Below are 25,336 nucleotides of genomic sequence, written 5' to 3' on the forward strand. Positions count from 1 at the left end.
ATGGACTGGACGCAGTTGATGCCGGTGGTTTCCCGAAGCTTGGCACGGCGGCTGTTGTTTATTCGCGCGAGACAAAAGCGAATCGCATCGGCGTCAAACGCGCGACACGAACTTTGCATTATCGATCCCAGGAACCTGGAAGTCCTGGAAGCACTGGAACAGCTCGGAAGAACTCGAAAATATAAGGCTAGGTTAACCGGGTGCTCGACCGCATTCGACCGATCCTCAACACGGATCCCTGGATCGGAGAACACACGGAACGACCGGGATATGTAGAACCTCTAGGTAAACCTGGATAGACCTTGCCCATACGTCACGTGAACGCCCAGCTAACACATAGGACGGTTGCGTGAATCTAGGTAAACCTACCTCATATCTGATCCTAATGCAGCTATTACATAAGGAATACGCCTGTACGAATTTCGATTAGCTCTAACTAAGCTACTGGTAAATTATACAACGGTCAAAGGAGAATCGAGCCTCTGGGGCTCGTCCAATCTAGATTAATTGCTTCCTTTCACATTTCGAACGATGAAATGTATTATTTACATTGTAAGATATTTGTAATACAATTTAGATTTTTTATCAGAGATTCTCACTCAATGGAATGAAACACTAGAACGAACACTGTGAAGATTGCAGCCGGAACGAACGTTGGTAGCGAACGTGCTAAGCAAGATTTATTCGGAAACCACGGGTCCGATCCAGATTAATTGTTTTAAAATTTAAAGTTTAAATTTACAGTTGTTAAAGTTTAAAATTAAAAGCCGAGGTAGACTTCTGTGTAATGTAATGTTGTAATGTTTGTAAAGAATATACAGGGTGTTTCGTTTATCTGATGACGGAAATATCTTGTGACGCACTGAAGTTACGAAAAAAATTTGTTTACAAAAATTGTTCCATCTGGAGGGCACAATCATATAGTCTAATTTTTTTTAGGACTAGGATGGTGGGGAGGGCGATTTCAAAGTCAAAGTAAGTTTTTTACATGGAATGTCCTATTTTTTTAGACCATAGATCGATAGAGTATCAAATTCTGAGTATAATAGTGTTGACCTTCATATATCCTAAACACCTAATAGTTAACGAGATATTATCGAAACAATTTTCTTTCTTCTTTGGATAATATCTCGTTGACTATTAGGTTTAGGACATATGAAGGTCGACACTGTTATACTCAGAAGTTGATGTTTGAAATTCCACTTGAAAAACTTAATTTGACTTTAAAACCCCCCCTCCCCACCATTCTAGTCCTCAAAAAAATTAGACTATATGATTGTATGCTTCATACCGAACAATTTTTGTAACTTCAGTGCGTCACAAGATATTTCCGTTATCAGATAAACGAAACACCCCCCTGTATACAGGGTGATTCAAACCGTTATACTTCCTTGGAAGGAATATGGAGAAACCGAAGCCGGGGATAACATTTTCGCGAAGGGAAAAGTTGCGTCAAATGATTTCAGGAATATATCTCTTTCAGGGAGAAGTACAACATGAAATATATTTATTTATATTTTACAAGAGGATACGTTCTCATTAATAGAATGAAATCACTATGAAGATGGCAGCCGGAACTTTGATAGCGAACGTGCTAAGCAAGATTTGTTCGGAAACCACGGGACCATAAAAATCCGTAGAAACGGCAGCCATAATAACGGAGGAGCCGTTGAATGTTTCTGGTCGAGGAATGTATATCCGTGAAATCTCATTGCGCTTAACAACCCTTCTCCTCTCTTTCTACTTGTGCTTCCGTTCTAATCCCTCCGTCGCGTTGCCTCCTTGGTTCTCCCTGTTTGTCTCGGGTCCATTCCGTTCCGCACGCGAAATTTGTCGCACGTCCAATAAATTCCAGCGTATGTGCATGCGGGTTAACCGAGTAATACGATTGCTCGTGGCGAACATTGGCGTCGCTTCCTGTGCTCGTCTTTTTCACCTTCGTTCTCATCCCTCTCTATCTCTCTCCGAGTCTCCCTCTCTTGCACACATATGGTACATACATTCTCTCACAGTCGGCTGCCAAACGGCCAGCTCCGAAGCGCAATCTCCTCCACTTGGCGGCCATTTGTCTTTCGTCTGCCGGGCATTTTTTCGCCGAATGAAGATACCGCGAGGGCAGACACAAGCACGTTTGCGGCCGACGGGATTTTCACCCTCGCGAAATGCACAAATCCGAAAAAAAGGTTGAGAGGTCTTGGCCTGCTTGACAATCGGAATACAACGCGATGCTTGTGGAACTTTTTCCCGAAAGAATGAATGCGCGTTCTTTTCTTCGCGGTTCGAAACATCACGATCCGGCCGCTTAATTATGTTTCACTGTACCGAGCGAGCCACTTAACTGTGGCTCCATTTATTTAGCCACATTTACATTACATTTAAAAATATGAAACAGTGAAAATGTAAGAACAATTAACGAGTACTGTTACGTCGTTTCCAACTTATTAAAATTGTTCAGCGATCGAATACATTTTCATCGAACCCCCGTTTCTCATAATTAGACTGCGGATCTTTATGCAAAATAAAAATTGGTCGCATCAATGACAAACAAGAGAAGCCAAACAGAAATTCTTTTCTTTTAGTGACTTTTAAATCAGGTGAAACTGATACATTAATACTCTTAAATATTTTTAATCCGTCCACTGCTTTAAATTGTACCTGCTCATTTTTATCGTAAATGCATAAAATCCGCAGTCTACTCATGATTGATGAAGGCAAACATAACCTATTTACTTATTGCGTCAAAAAATGTATCAAACAAAAGTTATTGGACATTAATTGATTATCCTAAAGAAATTTTATTGATAATGAAACGTCAGCGTGATTTCAATAAGCCGTTGAAAAAATGAACGTGTTCGGAAGAAAACGTTTCGAGGACTGCTCGGAGAATAATATTCCCTTTGGTCGTTGGGATCCATATTATTCCTTCAAAGGCTCAGAATCGTCGAAGAACCCGTGATTCCGATATTCCGTTTGAAGACTATTTGAGAGCTGCATAATTAACAATCGGCGCGATAATCTCGCTTTCCGCATAATTCAGCGTAATCTGTTCGTTCCGTGGCACAATGGCGATCGAGATCTGAGAAGAAAACGCTGTTAATATTCCTCCGGCTCGCCGCGAGATTATTCGCGATAAACATTCGTCTTTCTGACTAGTAATCTGTCGATTGGCGGGGTGGGCTCGTTTGAATCCTCGGGAACGGTCTGCGGCTTTTTCTTTAAAGGAACGCGAATTCATTAGGGAACCGCCGCGCCGCCCTGAAGCCCCGGAGGAAAAAGGGAAAATCGCAAGATTGTTAACCGAAGCCCGTGGCCCTGCAAAGATCAAAGAGTGTGCAATCTCAATTTTCCACATCTCTTTCAATTACATCCTCCAGGCATCAATCTGTGCAAAGTGGCCCCAGGCCAACCGCCATAATGAACGCGAGAAGCAAGACGTTATTCGATCAGTTCAAGACTGCAAGTACTGTATACGTTGAACATACGTCGTAAAATTTATAGGAACTTCTCCAGTTAGACAAGAAGCATCGTGTTAGAATCCATGTGGTGATGTATGAATAATTGCAGAGTGTCTTTTATAAGATTATGCATGAAAAACTGCGGCTACTCTATTAGAAGAATTGTCACTATGTATTGTGTCTTTGACAGAGAAGATGTACGTACCTAATACAAAAACGAATTTGTTCGGCAGAATTCTAATGACATCTACAGCAAAATATTATACAGGGTGTTCATTTGAAAACTTTCCATCCGAATATCTCGAAAAGTATGAAAGTGATTAAAAAAGTGTAAAACACGTGTTCAAGGAATTCGAGGGACAACTTTGTTTTTTCAAATGGAAACCTGCGGATAAAAAAAGTATCCTACGAAAATTGCTGATCTTTTTACGTCCAATAAGATCTCATTATAAAAAAATATAGGTTTCCATTTGAAAAAACAAAGTTGACCTTCAAATGCCCTTGAAAACGCTACCCAAATAAAAAACTGATACTGCCCCCCTCGTTCCCCCTCGAAATCCTTGGACAGGTGTTTTACACTTTTTTAATGTCTTTCATACTTTTCGAGATATTCGGCTGGAAAGTTTTCAAATGAAGACCCTGTATATTGTTACACATATGTACACTGTGCTATACGTTATACAATGTCATAATATTTTTGTTTCAAAGATCTGTTGTGAGCAACAATAAAAAGAATCTTACATTTTTCATTTCGCCCGCAAATGTTCGTCTTCGTGTGAACAATGTTTTGAAGGGCAACGGTGTGTACCTTTTTCAAGATCGCGCTTATAGGCACTTTAACGTGGCATCTTCAGCCGCGAATCTCGTTTCGAAGGTCGTTGGTGGTTCTCAAGGAGAAAAATCTAACCGGCAGTCGCGTCTCGGATATTGCGTTCGTGGACCAGGGGGAGGAAAAATTACTTTTTCCTCGAAACAAAGTTTACGGATCGAACGAAACGAAGGGTCGTCCCTTTCACCTTAATAAATGTCAGTTAAGCGTGCCGGAGGATGCTAGATTGCCTCTAGCCTCTAGCAAGAGCGATCGCTGTTGCGGCCTGGCCTCGACTCGGTTCGTCTCGCCTCGCAACAGACAGACGGCTGGCAATAAAGGGAGAGAGTTTATCGGAAAAACGAGAATATGGAAAAATCTGAACGGTGACGATCGGTGGTAGTATGCTGATGAGGGAGCAACGATTGCTGATCAACTCGCCATGGAGTCGACTGTGTCCACGTTCTCACGGAGAAACACAGACTGGTCATCTTAAAGAGGCAAACCCAAAGCACGAAAAACGAATTGAATTTGTTACGTGTATGAAAGAAATGAAGAATTCATTTGTATTATTATACAGACTTTATACAAACTGCTTGCCTTCAATGTTAAAATATATTACGGAATACAACGTACCACCCTTGCGAAATATCAAAGCAATTAAGCAATCACGAGCTTACTAAATATTATACAGGTTGAGTCACCTAACGTTGCCACCCCAAATATCTTTGTTGTTTTTAAAGCCTAAGTATGAAGTCTACGAATAAGGGGCTTCGAAAATTAGTGAGTGATTAACGAGTATACTGCGAATTTTTAATGGTTAATTCAAAATAATAATGTTCTGTGTCTGTTATATGGACTAGGAGCTACTTAGAAAGTTTATACGTGCAATTATAGTCACTGAATTCCTAATGAAAGGGACTATCATTGTAGGTGTTTAAAAAAGGGTGCTTCCATTTTAAAAAATGAAGGTGACCTTGATATCTCTAAAAAGATCACATAAAAACAAAAATATTTTTGGTATCATCTGAGCCCACTGAACCATTCAACTTTGTCCTTCAGATATTTGACGCGTATCTTTGAAAACGACAAAGATATTTGAGGTGGCAACGTTAGGCAACTCACCCTGTATACTGTGTACGATGACTTGAAACAACAAAGTGTATAAAATTAATTTGACTATCTCCAAGAATTAAATTACCAGACTGTGGGCGTCACGTACATGTGATCGTGGTAGCAAACGAGACAAGGGTGAACCTAACCATCGACTTGATTCAAACAAATTAACGCTTATTCAATTGGATATTTCTAATGTTGTCCCCCCTTTTGATTCGCGAATCAGATCTTGCCGAACCGGTTCGGCGACGCGAAACAAGTCGTCGAGGAGGAGCGTTTGGAACAACGTGGGACAGACAGAGCGTCGTCGTAGCAGAATCGAGGAATGCAAGGTAAATAGAAGCATAGCAGAAACCGCGGTATTCGACGGTGCTGGGAAGTATGGTTCTAGCAAGAAGAATCAGGAATCGCGTCAGCTTTCGCTGCGTTTCGCGGAACGCTTTGCCGCGCTTTGCCACGCGGGAAATCCGCCGCTGCAGAGCGAAGGTGTCGCAACGTCGCAAGCTTCTTAGCATCGGCGGAGAATAAATCGTGCGAGAAGAAAGAGGAACTCAACGGTTGACGTTGTCGCGAAATAATACGTCTCCGAGCGAGGGGCGGTGGCTGCTCGCATAAATAAAAGCCGAGCAGAGCAGAGCAGAGCGGAGCCAGTCATGGCAGACGCTTCTCGCTTTGGTTCACTTTGCAACGCGTCGCGTGGCATCGCCACAATTTATCAACGGCTAAGGAAACGCGCTGCGAGAGCTGTATCTTTCTTTAACCCTCCGCAAAGGAACTATCTACGCTGGCTGGTAATGGAGTCTAAACGACGACTCACGCTGCTACCCTCACGCCAGCCACTCCCCGCTCTCCCGCTCGCTGATTCGCTGTATTTTTCGGCGAATTTATCATCCGCTGCCTCCTCGCGGATTTCTCTGCTCCCCGTCGACCATAATCGAGACGGGAATTTCCGTGCCGAGTCCCGTCGGGAGATCCGGCAAATCGAAACCCGAGATATTGCACCGGAGGTGCTGTCTAATGCTCCGAGGACCAGTCACTTTAGACTGCAATCATAGGCTTCGGAAAATTGCACCGCCCTTCCCAAGGTTCTCCAAAAGTGTATGCATTCTTGTGTAAGAAGTGCAAAAATTCTTTCTACAAATGTTTTATTACACTTGGCTTCTTTATCAGATGAGATTCAAAGGTCAATTTTATTTTTTTTTAAATATGTTTTGAGCTATGTTTAAAGTTTCAAGTCTCTAGCTCATCGGGAAGTGGTTTAAAATTCTATTACAAGATTTGACGCATACAACAACAACAAAAACTCGGCAAACTAATATAAGCGTGGTAAAAAATACATGAAAGTTGATAAGTTTTTCAGTGTTTACACGATGCAACCCTTCTTAAATCTCTGTCTCGGGGCCGAGGTTTAGGGACGATTGGGACAATCTCGGACCCGAGACTACCCTCCATATTTTTGTGCCGTCTCCTGCCATTTTCCCGAGCACAGCAGAAACAGCTTTGCCAGTATTTGGCACTGTAGCAGGGTTAAGGACGACGGTGGCTCGGAAAATATTGAATTCTTCAGGCTCTCGTTCGGTTTAGCATCCAGATACAGCTTCCACCACTGCTTATGCATCGGCACGGACTTCTCGACGGGTTTCGCAGGCCGTTGATACTCGATCCACCGCTGATGGGGATTAAATATTCATGAGCCGTGTACGCGAGGGTTGCTGGAGATGTTACACGGAGAGCTCGAACCCCTTAGGTGATATCGAAAGTTTTATTGCGACGACCGGTTACCCGGTACACTTCTGTGTACCATTCCGGAGGAAATCCGTGGTCCAGCTGCGATAACCTCCCACACGTTCCTCGAACGACCAGTTTTCCCTTTCCCGTTCGACACACCGCCAATCTCTCTTCCGTGGAAACAGATCCGGTGATTTTTTCAAATTTACAACAGGAGTGACTCGTAACTGGTCGCGTGTAAGACCTTGTTATCCGAAAATTTTACATCAGTTCCTACGGTCTTCATCGAATTTGTGATTGTTAGGGTGACGATAAGAGAAAAGTGTAAAAAGTTCAGTGTGTTAAGCTCAAAATCCTCGGTAAAAATAATATAATCCTAAATGATAGCTATGTGACATGATAGACATTTTAAAAATCAAGGAAAATGTACACCCACAGAAGATAATCAAATAGCGTACACGTAAATGAATTATTAATTTGTAGACTGTGTGAATAGTTATTACTGTAAGAGACTCAAGTTAAATAAAATTATATTTTCTCTTTCAATGACCTTAAAAAATCATCATGTAAGAATATGAGCCTTTACAATTCTTCTTTCAATTAATTTTTGTCAAGAAAGCATAAAATGCGTCGAAAGCATAAACCAGGCGTTTTTTATCGGGCACATTGTACATAGGATCCTTTAATTAATACGCAAATCGTTTAAGTACATTTCTTACAAGAAGCAAAAAGAAATTGGGTCACAGAGGATCAATTCTCGCGCGTAAAATTCTCTAGGCCGTCTGCACGCGTGAACGATACGTTTTGCAAAATGTAAGTATCGTTGAGAAAGGAAACAGGGGCGAGTTCAATGGGGTTGAAACGCTCGGACGAAAGGAGCAGCCGGTTCGTTGGTTCGCAGAGAAGCAAGAGCAATTCGTTTCAGCGATGAAAAATGGATTTTGCACAGCGATCGGAAGCCATCGGGACAATAGCCGAAAGCGTCGCGCATCGCGTCGTCTCGCTTCGAAACGATAATAACCGCGGACAGAACTTGACAGAAGAATAATCTGGCTGCGATAACGAATAGGGCTGCTTTCCGAGTCAGAATTGCCGTTAAAAGCCTCTGCTTTGGCAGATTGATCGAGAAAGAGAAAGAGACGACGCACAATGATCGAATATCAGGATCTACCAACTGGAAATCGATAGCATCAATTTATTTTCAAACTTTCAAAGAAATGTCTGTAGAGAATTTAAATGGAGAGAAAAATCGTTATGAAATATCTGCAACGTGAAATAGAATATCAAATAAAAGAATGTAGAGTCAAAGTAACAACCCAGGAATAAAAGCACACTGTTTTAATACTACCTTTCTCAATTTTAATTATTATTATTACGAATGGCGAAGTTACGAAAGTTAATTTTTATTTTCAAAATAATATTGCAGAAGACAAGATTCAATTATATTATCCAATTATTTTCTACGAAAGCTCACTAGAATTTCAGTAATGGTAATATTAATATTAAAAGTGAGATGAACTTGTTTACGGGTGAAACTCTTGAAGAGTTAAAGCGACATTGTGGAGCACTTTGCGACGCGCAACGTTTGAGCATTTATGGCTGCGGCTCTGATAAGTCAGAGAACGCGATGATGAATCGCCTTTTCATCTTCCTCGTCACACTGCGCTATGCTTTAGAGGTTTTTTATTTTCCTCCCGAGGCAGTTTTCTTTTTTGTTCGACGGTCCGCGTATATTCTGCGTATAGAAACGCGGTGTACCTTGCGTAGAGTTTCTACGGTTTAGATGGCAGAGCAATTACCAACAGATTTTAGTAACCGCATCGGCAAACACGTGGTCGCGTGGCTGCTGCACGTGTATTGGCCAAACGCAACGGCGAGGTTCAGCAAATTCACCGGGTTTAACCCTTTGACGCACTGTCGACAAACGCGGGCTCTCTAAAAATCTCAAATAATATTAAAAAGCCGCCACTACGCGTCTTCTTTTTCTTCGACCCTCGACCTTCGAAAAAAGCCTGGTTTCAAAGCTTTTTATAGATTATTTTTGTCACGGTATCAAACATGTTTGACTATCTTATTTTATTAGTTATTTAATTTTTGAGTTATATGGTCATTGCACGCGATAAAACTGTCTTCCAACCAAATTGATCAAATGAACATCATTCGACAATATTTCATGGGACGGGAAGTTATGTTTAAAATTAAAATGCTAGAGATTAGTTAAAAATTATGAAAAAATTAGGAATTTCCTAGCCAGCAGTGTACACGTTTATAAATTTTCTCATGATTTGAGAGATTGAAAATCCAATTTTTAAAAATTCGGGAGTTTCAATATGCTGTTCTTATATTAATTACATGTAAGAATTAAGTAAGTAACATCCAATACAGATCAGACCACTCCAATTCTTATGAAAGTGTTCTATCGAGGAGAAGGTTTCGGTTAACTCCTAATTCCTTTCTCATTGGAAGGGCAGACGTTCGAATCTCTTTGAGAGCACGTTCGGCTGAAGGGTCACGCGTTAAAGGATCCGAACGATTCGAAGCAGTCTCATTTTTCTCGAGCGCCATGACATACTCTTCTCGCGTGGACCGAATAAACCATCGATTAGCGTAAAACGTTTCCCACCGTGAACGGCTGCAGGGGACTCGAAACGTTTCAATTTCCTTCGAAAAGTGTCCGGTACATAAAACCAGAATGTTTCACCGGGCGACTTCGTTCCACCTTTACTTTTACCGTCGTCAAGTGTTCTCTCCTTTGAGACTTTTTCTGTTATATGAGGTGGACATAAGACGAAAATAAAAAAAAAGGGAGACGAAGAAGAAGAAAGACCAGCGGACTTTCTATCGGGAAGGTTCGTCGATGCTGCGGAATTTATACCTTCCGGAATGGACTCTTTGAGGATCGAATTAGTCGAACCTACTCGAAGCTCGGACACGATTCTAAATAAATGTACGTGTGTAAAACCATTCGATGGACGAGGTACTTGTTTAGGGACCAATTGAAGATGCAGCTGACGATTCTTATAGTTTTTAATTGGGGTCAGAGAGGGTTAGTTAATATTATGAACAAACTGCGAATTTTTCATGCATTTATAACAAAAATGAGTAGACACTGTTGCATCGTATGCAATACATTAGAAAATTTTTATAAATAATTATCGATAATTTCATCAATCAAACAGCCTATAAAAGTATCCTCTAAAGGCTTGAAAAATTGATAAGCAACGTGATTTATTACCTCGTCCACTGCAGTATAAGAATATTATTTCGAGGTATCAGGTCCTTGACAAATAGACATTTCTCAAGTTTCACACTTAACAACCTGATGTTATTTCAAGAAGATTATTATTGATATGTATTGGGTTGGCAAATCAGTTCGTTCGATTTTTGTGATTTATTCCAGCCTAAAAAAACCGAACGAACTTATTTTCCAACCCAATACCATAGACAGTTAACGAAGCAATGCAAAACGTTCGGCTGAATCGACTACCCCCATATCGTTGCTTTCCCTATATGTACATAAATAGAACCGATTCTATCCCGACGAGTTATTTTGCGACTAGGGTCATCCCATTTTCCACGGTGCTAGGATCATCCTCTATTTTCTTCGGGCGCATCCCTCGGTCGCCCCGATGGATATTTGTTGCTTTTATGTAGCGTCTTAATCGAACGCATGGCCGTTACATCGATTCCCGAAATTGATTCTTCCGGTAGAACGTTCTTCGTGACCCAGCCAGAGAGATTTATTCCATCCTTACCGCTCACTTTGTTTCGAAGGGTCTTCTTCTATCATGTTTCGACGTGATCGCCTCGATCCTTCGTTACTCGATCACCGTTTACCAGTTTCACGAGCCAAACCCCTTGTTCACCGTGAAACTATTCGGATAGATTGATTCCGAAACGTACCGGAAGTACCAGCCCCAGCTGCCAATATTTGAAAAAACCGCGAATACGATCGGGATAGAATTATTCGGAGGTATATTGAATATGAGATATTATATCGGATGTTTGTATTGAACAAATATGGTAGACGAAATAACGAAGCCCCACAAAAAATATGAATAATCTCGTTCTACCTTCAAATTCAGTATAACGCAGACCCGGTCAACTTTTTCTCCCACTAGCAGTGCACCGGTTACCCCACTATCAATTAATTATTAGACGATTGCATAAGTTCGTGCCCGATTTTCATAGATGTCAAAAATTGCACTCCACGGCGGAGTGTAAAAAAAATTACACTCAGTAAAATAAGTCTCCTTACACCCTTTAAAACAGAATATATTTTATGATTATTATACATATATACACATATATTACATATATTACACATATAATTATTATACATATTATACATATTTTATAATTATACCAAATGACCGGATGTTTTGTATGCAATTAGAAGCATTGGTTTACTGAATGATGTGCAAAAAATATTCTCTAAAAATTACAATTTACGAGGTTGCATGTAGAAATAAAAAAGGAACTTTTTCAAACCTCTTTTATGTGGGCTCTTAATAAAAATCTATGTTTGAGATCATTGGTAGATCGTGGATCTTCACGCATAATAAATATTAAACAGGGTTCACTAAAAATATATTTCCTGTCTTGCTAGTTTTAATAAATTGAACATATTATAAAATATTTAGCGTTTGTTATCATGCAACGATCAGTTTAGAGACAATAAGCGGTCGATTTGCTCGACAGAGAATTTGTCGTCGGCAGTAGTCTTTGCACACGGGTTAGTGGAAACTGCCAGGATAAAAAGGGACTGCGAATAACGCCAACCGAATTGTCTTTTATGGGATTCTGTAATATTCTCCGTAGAGTTCACGAGAGTTTATTTCTTCCGCGCATATTTCCAATATTCCCAGCAAATCGAAATGCTAGCCTGTCGTCGGAAATATTGTTTGCGAATACTACTGGTTCCCACGGATACAAGTCGTCGTACGTATTCATGGTGGAAAAGGGAACGATGCTGATTCTCCGTGAATAAACAACAAGATGGAAGTATAAAACACCACTCTTTCGAACGAAGCTACGTTGTCGAAAAGATCGAGTTCCAAAATTCGTTAACCCTTTGCTAATTTTTTCCCAGCCACGACGATTACACCATGAAAGTAGAAACTTCATTCTTTGAAACGACCATGAGCGAAATGTCCTAAGATCTTTTTACATGAATTCAAAACAGTTCAAAGATCGGCGATTATTTCATCGTAATTGTAGCAGTAATTGAATCCAGCGATAAGAAAATTTAAATAGTAATTCAACGACACGAAAATGATCGAAATGTTTCGTTCGTTGTTGATCTTGCACGATCATAAAGGTCATCGTATCGCACGTAATAAAATATAATTGTATTCGACTTCGTACAACGAGCTTTCATCCGACAGCAAAAAATACGTAGCTTTCTATTTAATCTCACTTGTACTTCTCAGAAGGTATTAAAAAAATGAGAGACTCATGCCACTAGCTATGTAGCTCGTAAAAAATAGCAGCACATGTGTTCCTCTTTCATTTTTCTCACACGTTTATAGTTTGAGACAGAAACGTTGGTCGATAACTGCACGAGCACAGTGTATGCGGAAGCACGCGTGTCCAATGAACTTTCAATCTCGATTTTCTTAGAAACGAAGCCTCCTATGGAAAACTCTTGTTCTACATTTTCGTTTTATTCCTCGCGTAGAATCAACCCCTTATCGATTTTACCTAGAGCATGCCAAGGCGAAGCGCTGGAAAGTAATGTTCCGTGAACCCGTAACACAGAAATTAATATTACCGAACACAATGATTAATATTACCGATTACAATGTAAAACATAGGCACTTACAAATTTTTCAGAATCCTCACATTCGCTAAACACTGTTTATTCAATCACTAGACAGTGTCGGAAGGACTTTAGGTTGAGGAGTGAGAACCTGTCAAATAAATTCTTTTTCGTATTGTCTTCGGTCGGCAACGGCGTAATTTATAATTGTACAGGGTGTCACAAACTTATATGTCGTGGACACCATAGCGCGATTCTACACCCCCGATTTAGTCGAAAATGACGTAAGAAACCCCCCGCAAAATTGACCTTGAACGTGAAAAACGAGGTAAAAACACCAAAATTTTTTTTAAGGATTAAGATTTTTTACATTTTTATACCAAAATTTTCTTTTAAAATCTAAAATCTTAAATCTTAAAAGAAAATTTTGGTATAAAAATTTAAAAAATCTTAATCCTTTAAAAAAATTTGGTGTTTTTACCTTGTTTTTCGCGTTCAGGGTTAATTTTGCTTGGGGGTTTCTTACGTCATTTTCGACTAAATCGGGGGTGTAGAATCGCGCTATGGTGGTTGTAAAATAATCGGCCAGTCGGACCTGAATCGCATACGTCTTTTGCCTGCTATAACATCCTCTTCGGGTATATGGCCAGAGGTGGGGCCTTTGTGCCCGCACAAATAGTATGAAGAAGTAGTTCGCGACGTAACACCTCCTGGAAACGATTTTTTCTGTTTCAATGAATCAGTGATTGGAAAAGAGGGCAGAGCTTTCGCGTGGAAGTCGCATTAAGGTCGCAGAACTATTTTGACTGCGGTCGGAGTAACATCTTCTCGTTTGCTGTCACGATTTCAGAAAGTGTGTTGTGCAGTGTTTAGTGATTGTTTAGAAGCGTGGTGTTTTGTGCTTTGAAAATTGGCTTCGAAAGTGAAGAGCAACAGAAGATTCGGAAAAAGTAAGTACCTATATTTTACGTTCATTTGTAAGTACCATTATCGAAAATTTAACAAATACGTTTTGTAAATCTGTGTCAATTATACATGTTCTGAAAATGTCATGAAAATCGGTAGATGCGGGAAAAAACCACAGGCATTGAAAGATGCAAAGATCCTTAGATTTATTTCTAAAAATTGCAATTTTCATCATCTTTAAACGTTTGTATCTTATTGTATCGTTGACGGATTTTGATAAAATTGACCCGTAGGACGGATGACCAATTGTTTATCATTATTCAAACGACTATTTACATTATGAAATATGTTGGTATCTAATCTGGTATTATATCAATTTTATTTTATCAATTTATATCAACAAATCGTAAAGAATGTAACCGTTTTATGTCCGAAGAAATGTTTAATTTTCGAGTTAAGTTTCGAAGAAAAGTAGAACTGAACCGCTATGATTACTCCACCTCGATACCACTTACACCGATTGTTTTACTGCCGTAAAACTAGTGTTGTTCGTTTTCGTGCGCGAAGAGCATTAATAATCGTAGTTTTAAGATATCGGTGTACACATTAATCTACGCCGAAAAGATCGTGAACAACGTTGCATCGATACTTAGCAAGAGCTCCGTGCGCCGCTAAGTCGATTCCCGGGCGCAACGCAGGCTCGCAGCAAGTAGTACAAGTAAATCATTAATCATCGTCGACGTTCGTAACTGGAATGGATGTCGTCCGAAGAAACGCTCGAAACTCTTGCTACCGTCCCAATATATTGGTAAATTTGTTATATATGTATATACGGTGCGGAGCTGCCATCTTTTTCCGTCTCGAATAACAACCAACGAAAGTAATTTCAACGCCGCGGAGCATCCGCGAAAGAATGCGAGGAATTTCGTTCGGCGAAAACACACAGAATCTCTCGGTAACGACTGCTACGATTTATCGGATCGGAAACATTCGCGACACCCCGCGACCAATCATTTTCCATTAATACGAGCCACGTTTACTGCGCAATCCGTTTCGTTGCTGTTTCATTCGGCACGATAGGCCGTTCATCCCTTATCCCAACTCTTCTTAATCAAACGCCTGTTCTCGCGACTGAATTTGTTTCTCTCAGTGTCAAATTGACACGGTGACAATGAAAAATATTTTCTATGTCATCATTCGACTGCGGATTTTATGTATTTATGACAAAAATGAGTCAGATTGACAGAATGAACGACAGATTAAAAACATTTAGAAGCATCAATCTATTAGTTGCAGCTTACGAACATTATTAAAGCATGAAGGAAAGTAGGCAGCTCTCATATGTTGAAGATGATGTAAACAATTTTTATTTTACATAAATATCCGGAGTCTAGTCATCACTAGACTGAAAATAAAAATGTCCAAGTCAGTTGTAGGAAACGGAAGTTTCAAAATAAAAGTGTATTACCTCTTCTAATAGTTTATATACGCCGATGATAAAATGTAACATCATTCAATTCGTCTGACGTCTTTACAGTTTGGTATTTGACCAATCGATTTTCGTTCGAAGCAGATATTCACGCGACAACGTTTAGATTGACGATTCTATACATCAGTGCAAAAATTAAGATCTGGATACAGTTACTTGAATATTCGGACGCTCTCAATAAGACGATAACTTTTTAAATATTGTACTATACGATTTGAACTCTTTTGGGAAGCTAGAGCAATTAGTTTACTACAGGATGTGAAAAGAAATTTTTTTAAAAATTGCAATTGATCGGAATTGTAGAAAAAATACTAAAAGTTGCATTTTACAACTTCTTTATGTGGGCCTATATTGAAAATTTAAAAAATAAGTTTTGTAGATCTGTGTGAATTGAACATATTCTGAAAATTTCGTCAAAATCGGTGGACGTTGCAATGAGCTACAAACGTTTGAAGATGGTAAAAATGACAGATTTTCACGATTTTCGGCCAATATCTAAGAATTCTTACATCTTTCAACGTCTGTCTTCCTGCCTGACTTTCACGGTGCATATAATTGACCGAGACCTACAAAAAGTATTTTTTAAATTTTCAATATAGGCCCACGTAACAAAGTTGTAAAATGCAACTTTTAGTATTTTTTCTACAATTCCGATCAATTGCTATTTTTGAAAAAATTTCTTTTCACATCCTGTAGTGAACTAATTGCTCTAATTTCCCAAAAAAGTTCAAATCGTATAGTACAATATTAAAAAAGTTATCGTCGTTTTTAGAGCGACCGAATATTAATTCGAGTAACTGTAGGCGAGGTAAGAAGCAGAATTTTTTCAGAATGTTCGAATCGAGTTAAACCGAATGCAGATACAAACTGTAACCGAATCAGAATAATGCTGTTAGCTGGTAGAACCTTCTAAGAGGCCGTAACAAATGCAGAGGTACTTGAAGAGAAGAGAAGAGACAGCGAGGCTTGGAGAAAGATCAACCGAGCCCTAAAACGAAAGCGGACCCGAAAGTATGAATATTCCGGGGCGAGCAGTCACCGTGTACCCGCACGTTTCACGTTTCACGTTTTCAGGTCCCACGTTCCGTGTTTCAGGTTCTAGGTCCTATACGCAAATAGGCAGCCTCGCGCCTCGTGCATCGTATCGTTTGCATAGGTTGTCGGCCGCCTCGCTTCGCCGCGATCTTTCTAGGCGGTTGCTCGTGTATAGCAGTCGCCGTTTAGCCCGTTTAGCCCGTTTAGCACGTTTAGGGGCGCGGAATATCTCCCTGTAATTGCACCTTTCGTGTTACGGCGCGCGCGAAAGACGCGAAGCACACTTGCTCTGCTCCGGATCGAGCGAATAGGCCACGCCATAGATCGCCGATTTCAATGCTGTGCTTCCATACTATCGTTCAGAGAGAAAGACCAGCCATGCTTATTCGCCTAACAGCCCATAGACGTTGCTTCACCCCGCTGAAAATAGTTGATGGTTACTTGTTTGCTTGCTTGACCCACGGTTCAAAATGTTTCACCTAAATTCGAAGCCATCTACCATCCTGTCCAATTAGATCAACAACTTTGATCTCAAAGAAATAGGTTCGGGGACATATAAAAGCATCCGCTGTTAATATTAAACAATATTTTACTTGAATCTGCAAAATGAGTTACGTATGACGTATGTAAGACAGTGTTCTAACCTGTTGTTTTAGTAAAATAATTTTTAAGCTGATTTTTTATTGATCTTTTTGTCTGAACGTCATTTCACAATGCTAAGGTAGACTCGTTTCCAGAATTGACCTTTTATCTAACGTTTTTGACTACTGAAAAACCCCGTGTTTGTATTATCGAGAAATGAGAAGTCGAATCCCGCACCCTTGCAATCCTGGAAAAAGGAGTCTACCCCCTTAACTATATCGCCACATTGTTCGGCCATTTTCAGAAGCATTACGGCGAAAATTGTCCCGTTTAAAAGACCATCAACGGCACACCGAAATGCTCATAAAAAATGACCAGCGGTACACCAGGGATTTTTTTCTTCTATCATTAAGGTTGGCGCGCGTGTCATGATGTTTGAAAAGCACGAAAGCTCGCTTCCCCTCCGCTGAATCTCTGATACAGTTCCCGTCTTGTCCCGTGCTTCGGAAAAAGACACGTGAATTTGCTCCCTTTGCTTGCGAGTAATCTATGAAGCCATTACGCCCGGCGTACACGCGTATACACTCTCCGCGGGCTCTGCACTCTTCTGCATGTGTAGAACGGTTTAATGGCCTAAGGCATTTGTATCCTTCAGTGGCGTGTCGCGAATGGGCCGTAAAGCACGTCAGCCTTTACAATTTTTATAGAAACTGGAAACCCCGCTAAACGCGCTTCAACCGAAAATTCGAATCCCACATTGCAAAGCCTTGACCAACCTGTGCAATCAAGATTGGAAATATTTTAGGCCTTTGCGTAACATTTGTGATTTTTTGAACTTTTTCCTTTGCGAAAATGTTCTCCGTGGTTTCCTGAAGGAGTTATTAACGAAAAACACAGACCAACCGGAGCACAGGTTGAGCTCGCTGAGCGCAGCGTTGGCATTGGTCGAGCCGGAATCCGTCCGCAGTAGCTGCGCTCTGATTGGTCCGTGGTTTTTCATTAATAACTCCTTAACCAAACCACGAAGAACATTTTCGAAACGGAAAAAGTTATTTCAAATTGCATCGGGAACATTCATCACCGTTCTAAATACACGGTGGTCACTAATAACCTGAAAAGGTTCACGTGACCTTAATATTTCAATAAAAAAATCAGATCATTGATCATACCCACCTAATCGGCGGACAGAATAAACGAGCTCTCGATTCGGCGATGGATAATACCAATCACTCTGCATTTCGAATCTCTAATCGTACACAAGCCTGTACACACTAGTCAATTGATGGACAGCTAAACAAAGTTTCGATTTAATGACCGAAAATACAAATCCCGCTGCAGCGTGGATCTCTAATTGCACACGAGTCTACAAAAGATAATGAATAAACATACAAATCCCTCTGCAGTTGAGTCTCTGATTGTATACGAACCAGTAAAAAATAGTAAGCTGATGGAGAACAAAGCAAATTGGCAACCTAATAACCAGGAATACAAAACCCCCTGCAATTGAATCTCTGATTGCATACGAAACTGTAAAAACAAACTCGATCTAATTTGCAGTGAATTTCATGACGTAGAACGGGTTACGGATTACATTTGTTCTAAATATGTGGACTAAAGAATTCAAAACTAAGCATAATTTCGTAACTTTATCTTTCTTCTTCTACGAAATTAATACTTCGAACATAATATATTATCAACATTATAAATTAAATTCGTTTAATTTGAGAATCAAACATCATCTATAAACCTCATCAAATTTCACCTACTGAATTTGTTTGTTATAACTGAAAAACTAATTAAATGTCTTATTATATTAAATAAAGCGTCTTAGAAATGTTATGTTTCGGTTTCCGTGTATCAGTTAATCCAAATACATTCGTATATTTGTTATAAATTTTTACATTGATCCTCAAGTGTTTTTCATTATGATTCCTGACATACGCGAAACGTTCCCATAAAGTACAACTACATGCGAAACCGATTTCCGCGTTCCAGATGTGTGCTAATGTTTTTAATCAAGTTCCGCGAAACGAGTAAATGAATTTCCGGTGTGCGAGATGCATGCTGTCGAGTGAAATGCAACTTGTTCGCCGACTGTTTGACATCACCGCCAGATTGGTATTCGATGGTGAATTGAAATTCAGCGCATAGTCGGGCGGCTGGCGAGATTTTTTACGGGCCTAAGTTGGGAGGACCATACTTTTTTGATTTAATGTCGCCTGCCGCAGTTACTGATGAGTTGGCGGGCATCCAGCGGGTTGAATGCTTTCTGGAGCATCGTCTCTCTATTGTGCCAACCAGCAAGCAATCCCAATAGTTTTAAATCATTTCTCACGCGAGACCGGCTACACCTTGAACCGTTCCGAGGAGATCGAACAACTTCTCGTGATCATTTCGACCGAATGCGAACAATCGAATCTACTCTACAATTAATTGTACGATCGTTAAACGGAGAATTATGCATTTATGATAAAAAAGGTGTTGTTTAACACGGTAAGAACATTAGAAGACTCTTTGAAAATACTGTTATATTTTTTACCTGTTAAATCTGTGAAAAAGGAAATAAAAGTATATTTTATCCCGGCTTGTTGGAAATTCCGGTACAAAGTTTTATTCTGCATAAAAAAGCGTGTATTTTTATACGAGTTCCTATTTTCACAGGAAGTCATCATTATTTTATATAAATTAAAAGAGGCAGTTTCTTTCGCTGAATACTATTATATGTATATAATATTTTTTGGACTTCCTATTTAAGCTTGAATGCGTAAATATTCACGGTCTAAATATTAGACTAGGCTAATAGAATGTTAGTTCAGATAATGAAATTTCCTTTACAATCACGATACCACACCGATCCAATTATTATCTGAGCGTGTAGTCTTCCCATCTGTGCATAATAATTCGATCACTCATTGAAATTGCTCAGGACAGTGTTTTGGTGAAACATGTTCTAAAAATATATTTTAAATTTAAAAAATTTCTCTTAAAAAATTGAATTTTCAGTACTTCTTTTTGATCGTACTGGCCAGAGTCAGAGGTATGCTAACTTCATCACTCATTGAAATTGCTCGGGGGAGTATTTTGGTGAAACATGTTCTAAAAATATATTTTAAATTTAAAAAATTTCTCTTAAAAAATTGAATTTTCAGTGCTTTTTTTTATCGTACTGGCCAGAGCCAGAGATATACTAACTTCTGTTATTATTGCAATAAAAATAATGGGATGACATTCTAAAAGCACGGAAGAGTATTCCCGAGTTTTTTCGGATATTTTTAAACACAAAAAATCTAAAACTGAATAGCACAGGCAACTCAGAGAGCAGAAGAGGTCCGTAAAAATAAAGTCGCAGTCTGACAGTTAATTAAATGATCTGACCGATATTTCTAGTGGCGGTGCTTACAGTGTTTACTCTCTCTAACGTCTGTCTACCAATAACTGAAATATTTCTTGCACCACTTGTTCACGCTATGTAGTACCAATTGTTCGAATCTCATCGAGGTTTCATCACGTAGGTAAAGGAGATAATCGATATCGCCAGTCCAGCTAAAGCTTCTCAGCGACGGTGATCGTAAGATCTCTTGGAAAAATGTGGAAATGAACTCTCGCGGGAGAAGAATAAATTACGGGATGGAAATATAGGTTGGCATAGAAGGCGCAGCGTTGCTAAATCTTCCTCGGCTCTCTTAAAATGCTTCCACGCTGCGACAAGAGCGCCAGTTGCAAATGTTTTTAATTACGTGGACGTTCGTTCAGGAAATTAAAGCACTGCGTCAAGAAAACCACCGAGCCCGACAAAAGACTCTGGCCGAGTTGCAGATGCCGTTCCCCTTTCAGGAAACGTTAAATTCGCTCGAATGGATGCCGGGATCTACCAACCGATAGAAAAGTAACCTTCGGTCCTGGAAATCCTGGCAGAGACCAAATGAATAAAAACTCTTCGTTCGATGAATTAACATTTTTCGCCCCAACTTGTTGCACCAGCTGTACCGAGGGTTATTTTTTTCTGAGTAGGCAGTAGTGCCTCAATGGTGGACACTCGTCGAAAAATTACTTCACATTACATTACGTATTTATGGTGATTTTTACCACGCTTGTATTAGCTTACCGAGTTGTTGTTGTATGCGTCAAATCTTGTAATCGAATTTTAATTCACTTCCCGATAAGATAAAGACTTGAAACTTTAAACATAGCTGAGAACTGGATGACAATGTAATGTTAAAAAACAAATTTTAAAAAAAAACTGTGCGTCTAGGAGAAAGAAATTTTAATATTAACCGTTACACCTCGCCGCGCGACGCTCGGTAGTACGTCATCGCGGCCATCGGACAGATTTAAAAGAAAAATGAGAAATAATTATTTGTTTTCAGTCCCCGTCATGTAATTACAATAACTAAACTGCGCATTTCCATGCATTATTTGTATTTGATTATTTGAAAGAAATCGATGGCGGCGTTAAGGACTGTAGGAAACGATCCGCAAACACAAATACACACCGTGCTATCGGCAGGATCGATGCCACCTCGGCAACACATTTCATCAGAAACCGGGGAGAGGAAAAAGCAACGAGCTAGATTAAACAATAACCTGCAAAAACCAGGGAATTTGCGACCGGTTACGGATTAATAGGTATCTCCGTTTGTTCGAAACGCTCCCGGGATAGTTATGGCATCGGTCGTAAAACGTTTGTTTCGCGAAAGTGTTTGCTCCGCGTTGGTTTATTTCACGTGTGCGCGAAATTGTATTAGTTTGATGGGCGGGCTCGTCCGGTTGGCTCTCCGGTGAATGGAACGAACAGAAGTTATCGCGTAATCGCTTTCAATCTTACCGTCAACTTTCCGCTCGATACAATAATTTCAATGGTATTATAGTCTGAACCGTTCAATAATCGTTAAAACGTCCTCTGGGATCCGAAAATCAATAGCGCCGCGTAAATTTCACTGTAAAACCCGTCCAAATCCTTTTTCTATTACCGAAATGTTTAAAACGGTGCGTAAATTCCCCGCACAGATTATAGGAAAACTGTTTCCGCCGATAGATAGTAGCTGTACGTTTAGAGAAAATAATAGACGCCATATTTCAAGGTTAATATGCTTCGAATTTTTGTGCATTTGTAATTTCCATAATACAGTAAAGCCTTGATCTAAGAAAACGGAACTGTAGGATCTACGAAATACTCATATCCCCTCTCCCGCGGGCCACACCCCGTAAGTCATTCGATAGTGGGGGTAGCCGGTTACGTCATCGATTCTCAGAGCACCAGTTTCCCAGCTCTGCTTTAATTCATTTGAATAGTTAAAAATAGTAGAACCACAGAATCTAAGAAACAGCACGGACCCTAGAGTTTTTCGTAGATCAAGGCTTTAGTACACTACACTTTTATTAAATTACAATTCGTTCGGTTCAACTAGATTGAATGCCTTTCGTATTTTTCATCCGTCATTTTGGATGTCTACCGTACAACACAGGTTTCTATTGGGTTTAATTGATTATTACTAGACTGCGGATCTTATGTAAAATAAAAAATGTTTGCATTGATTGAAAAATTTCTTACTGAGCTTAATTTTCATATTAAACTGAAACTAATACACCGATGTCCTTAAATCTTTTTAATATGTCCACTGCTTTCAATTGTACGTACCCATTTTTGTTATAAATCCATAAAATCCGCAGTCTAATTATTACATTCATATGCATTCAGTCACAAGTACCAAAAAATCCACCCTAAGCAGTGTTGTCGCAAGAAACACCATGATTATGGATCGAATGGGAAGCGATCATGTTGTCCTACAGGGGAAAACAATCGAAATGAGGCATTTCGCGAGCAACGATGCTCCTCAGGTAGCAGGTGATTCTTTGCTTTAACGATTTTGACGAAATCGACTTCTGGCCATCGGGGTGGAGCGAACGCAGCAAGAAGAGCTCGAATAGGGGGTGGAGAGCGATCGAATAAGAAGGGAAAGATGAGGGCAAGAAGAGAGATCTCGTCTGAACAGGATTCAACGTCGTTCTCGTCGGGCATCCCCCAATTATGCGACCACTCGAGTCGTTCCTAGTCCGACATAACCGTTTTCGGAAAGTGCCGTTCCAGCTTTTGCCCCGTAATTCTGACCGTAAATGTACACATGTAGACATAACAGGTTCCCCGGATTCGATACCGGACCCCCGTGGAACTTTAGCCCCGAGTTTAAGGGAAAGAGGAGACTATTAGCCCGCATCAGGGCCGCTTCCGGTGGCGTACTTAACGCAATTACCGGCAAAACTCGCGCCCGAAGAACCGCTTTGCTCGTTCGACCGGCCACCGACGAATAAAGAACCGTCGAACTTCTGTTCTCAAACCGGCTCGGCGCGGCGATAACGAGGCTCTGTGTCGTATCTCGCGAAGACGACCCCGAGGAAGCCTTGATTACGCTCCAGAAAAACTTATTACTCGCCCCTCAAAAAAAAAAGAAAAATAAGGACGCCCCCATTAATTCGACAATTTTCGTTTAGTATAAAAATTTTACGCGTTCTGTTCGACTCACTTTTACGTTAAAGAATATTATCGAACTTTCGAGGTTTTCGGAGTCGACGGAATTTGGGAATCAATGCGAAAGTGTGCGCAACACTCGGAGAATCCTCGGCGGGCTCGTGGAGGGTAGAGGTCGGTTAGAACCGCGATAAGGGCCGCTATTATGGTCCGATGTATTTACGAAGGTGGGAAGGTGAGTTTTATTTGCAGCCGCGTCAGCACACAGTTGGATTTCTGCACACGGTCCGTTTTCACCTAGCCGGTCGCGCACCCTTGGCTGCCGGATCCCCGGGAAAATTGTCCTGAGAAAAAACTTGGGGAAAAACTCGGGAAAAGATATTCCTCTGGACCGGCACGGCGGCGAGTCCGTGTCCGTTGACTTTGTAATTTATCCTGCGCACGCGCTGTCTCTCTCTTTCTTTCGCCGTATGAGACCGAAGCAGGCATTCGTTTCGCACACGAGGTTTGTTGATGGCGTCGGCGACGGATACTAGCGAACCCCGGTGTCCTTTATGCGTGTCACGTCGCCCACACCCGAAATTTCATCGCTGCCACTTCATCGTCCCCAGATTTCTGCCTCTCGTATCACCACCAGGATTTTCGCGACACTGTCGATCCACCTGGGTCGCTTTGGACCCAGCAGAAATGTGCGTTAAATCTGCCTCCGTAAATTAAACGGTTTTGTGCTTCGCATTTTCTCTTGTACGGGGTGTGAAGAAATTTTATGTCGCGACTACCATAGGATGATTCTACACCCTCGATTTGGTTCATATTGAACTAAGGAAGGTGCCGCGAAATTGACCTTGACCTTGAATTTTAAGGTCAAAAGGTCATACAATTTTTTAAAAATTGCATCGTATTCTACTCGTCGCGGTTGAGTTGCAACCCATGGTTCCTTTTGCACTTTTGACCCTAACGACGGGTAAAATACGATGCAATTTTTAAAAAATTGTTGATCTTGACTTTAAAATTCGCGGTCAAAGTCAATTTTGCGGCATCTTCCTTAGTTCACTTTTAACCAAATCGAGGGTGTAGAATCATCCTATGGTAGCCGCGACATATAATTTCTTTACACCCTGTATTCCCTGTTGGAGGTTAGGTATCCACCGCTACAGTGATTTCTTGATACAAAACATTAACCCTTTGCAGTCGAAGCTATTTTAACTTGAAAATTAAACATTCTATGGATTTTATAGATATGAAATTGATATAATACCTCGTACAATATTTAAATGTGTAATAATTACAGGTGTGTGGGACCGGGACGGAATTTCCGAAAATGTTCGGGTTTCCTGTGAATTTTTTCGGGATTTCTTAAAATTCTGGGATCGAAAACGTAGTGTTTGATTTATCTAAATAAAACATCAAGTTTTATTTTAAAACGAAATTATATAGAAGAATCTTGTAGCATAGATAAAAACTAAAAAACAATATTAAAAATTCACAGGAAACCCGAACATGTTCGGGAAACCTAAACATTTTCAGGAAATCCGAACATTTTCGGGAATCTCGTCCCGGTCCCGCACACCTCTAGTAATAATTGATTTAATACCAACATATTTAATTATAAACAATTTTGGGAATAATGGTACAGCAATTTTTAGTGGTGACTCTGAGTCACCCCTCGACTGCTAAGGGTTAATTGGTATTAATTATTCCATGACGTTATTGAGACTCCACGTTAGGAGTTGACGATTAACGAGTGGAAAATGACGAATAAATTATTGAAGAATAAATATCCTATTTCTATTTCTAGGGTTGTACATAGCAGCCTGGAAAATGGAGTTTCCTCGGAAGGTGGAACAGTCCTCGAATTACTGCGGCCCCAACCACAGTCGAATCCAAGAAACTCGATGGACTATTCGATGCGGTAACGAGTCCCCTAACTGGATCTCGAGACGGTAAGTATTCGATAAAACGTTTAAGGCGGAAATGGCGGCTGTGTTCG

General features: G+C 40.3%; 1 protein-coding gene across 1 annotated transcript in view; it reads left to right on the plus strand.

Annotated features, from left to right (window-relative positions):
- The window catches only part of LOC143221692 (uncharacterized), a 148,525-nt gene that overhangs the window by 108,587 nt on the left and 14,602 nt on the right, over positions 1-25,336 (plus strand). Inside the window, exon 4 of the mRNA XM_076447131.1 lies at positions 25,145-25,289. Within this exon, the coding sequence (XP_076303246.1) occupies positions 25,145-25,289 (145 nt within the window). The remainder of the gene's footprint in view (positions 1-25,144; positions 25,290-25,336) is intronic.

The sequence above is a fragment of the Lasioglossum baleicum genome, chromosome 2, assembly GCF_051020765.1.
Source record: "Lasioglossum baleicum chromosome 2, iyLasBale1, whole genome shotgun sequence".
NCBI lineage: Eukaryota > Metazoa > Arthropoda > Insecta > Hymenoptera > Halictidae > Lasioglossum > Lasioglossum baleicum.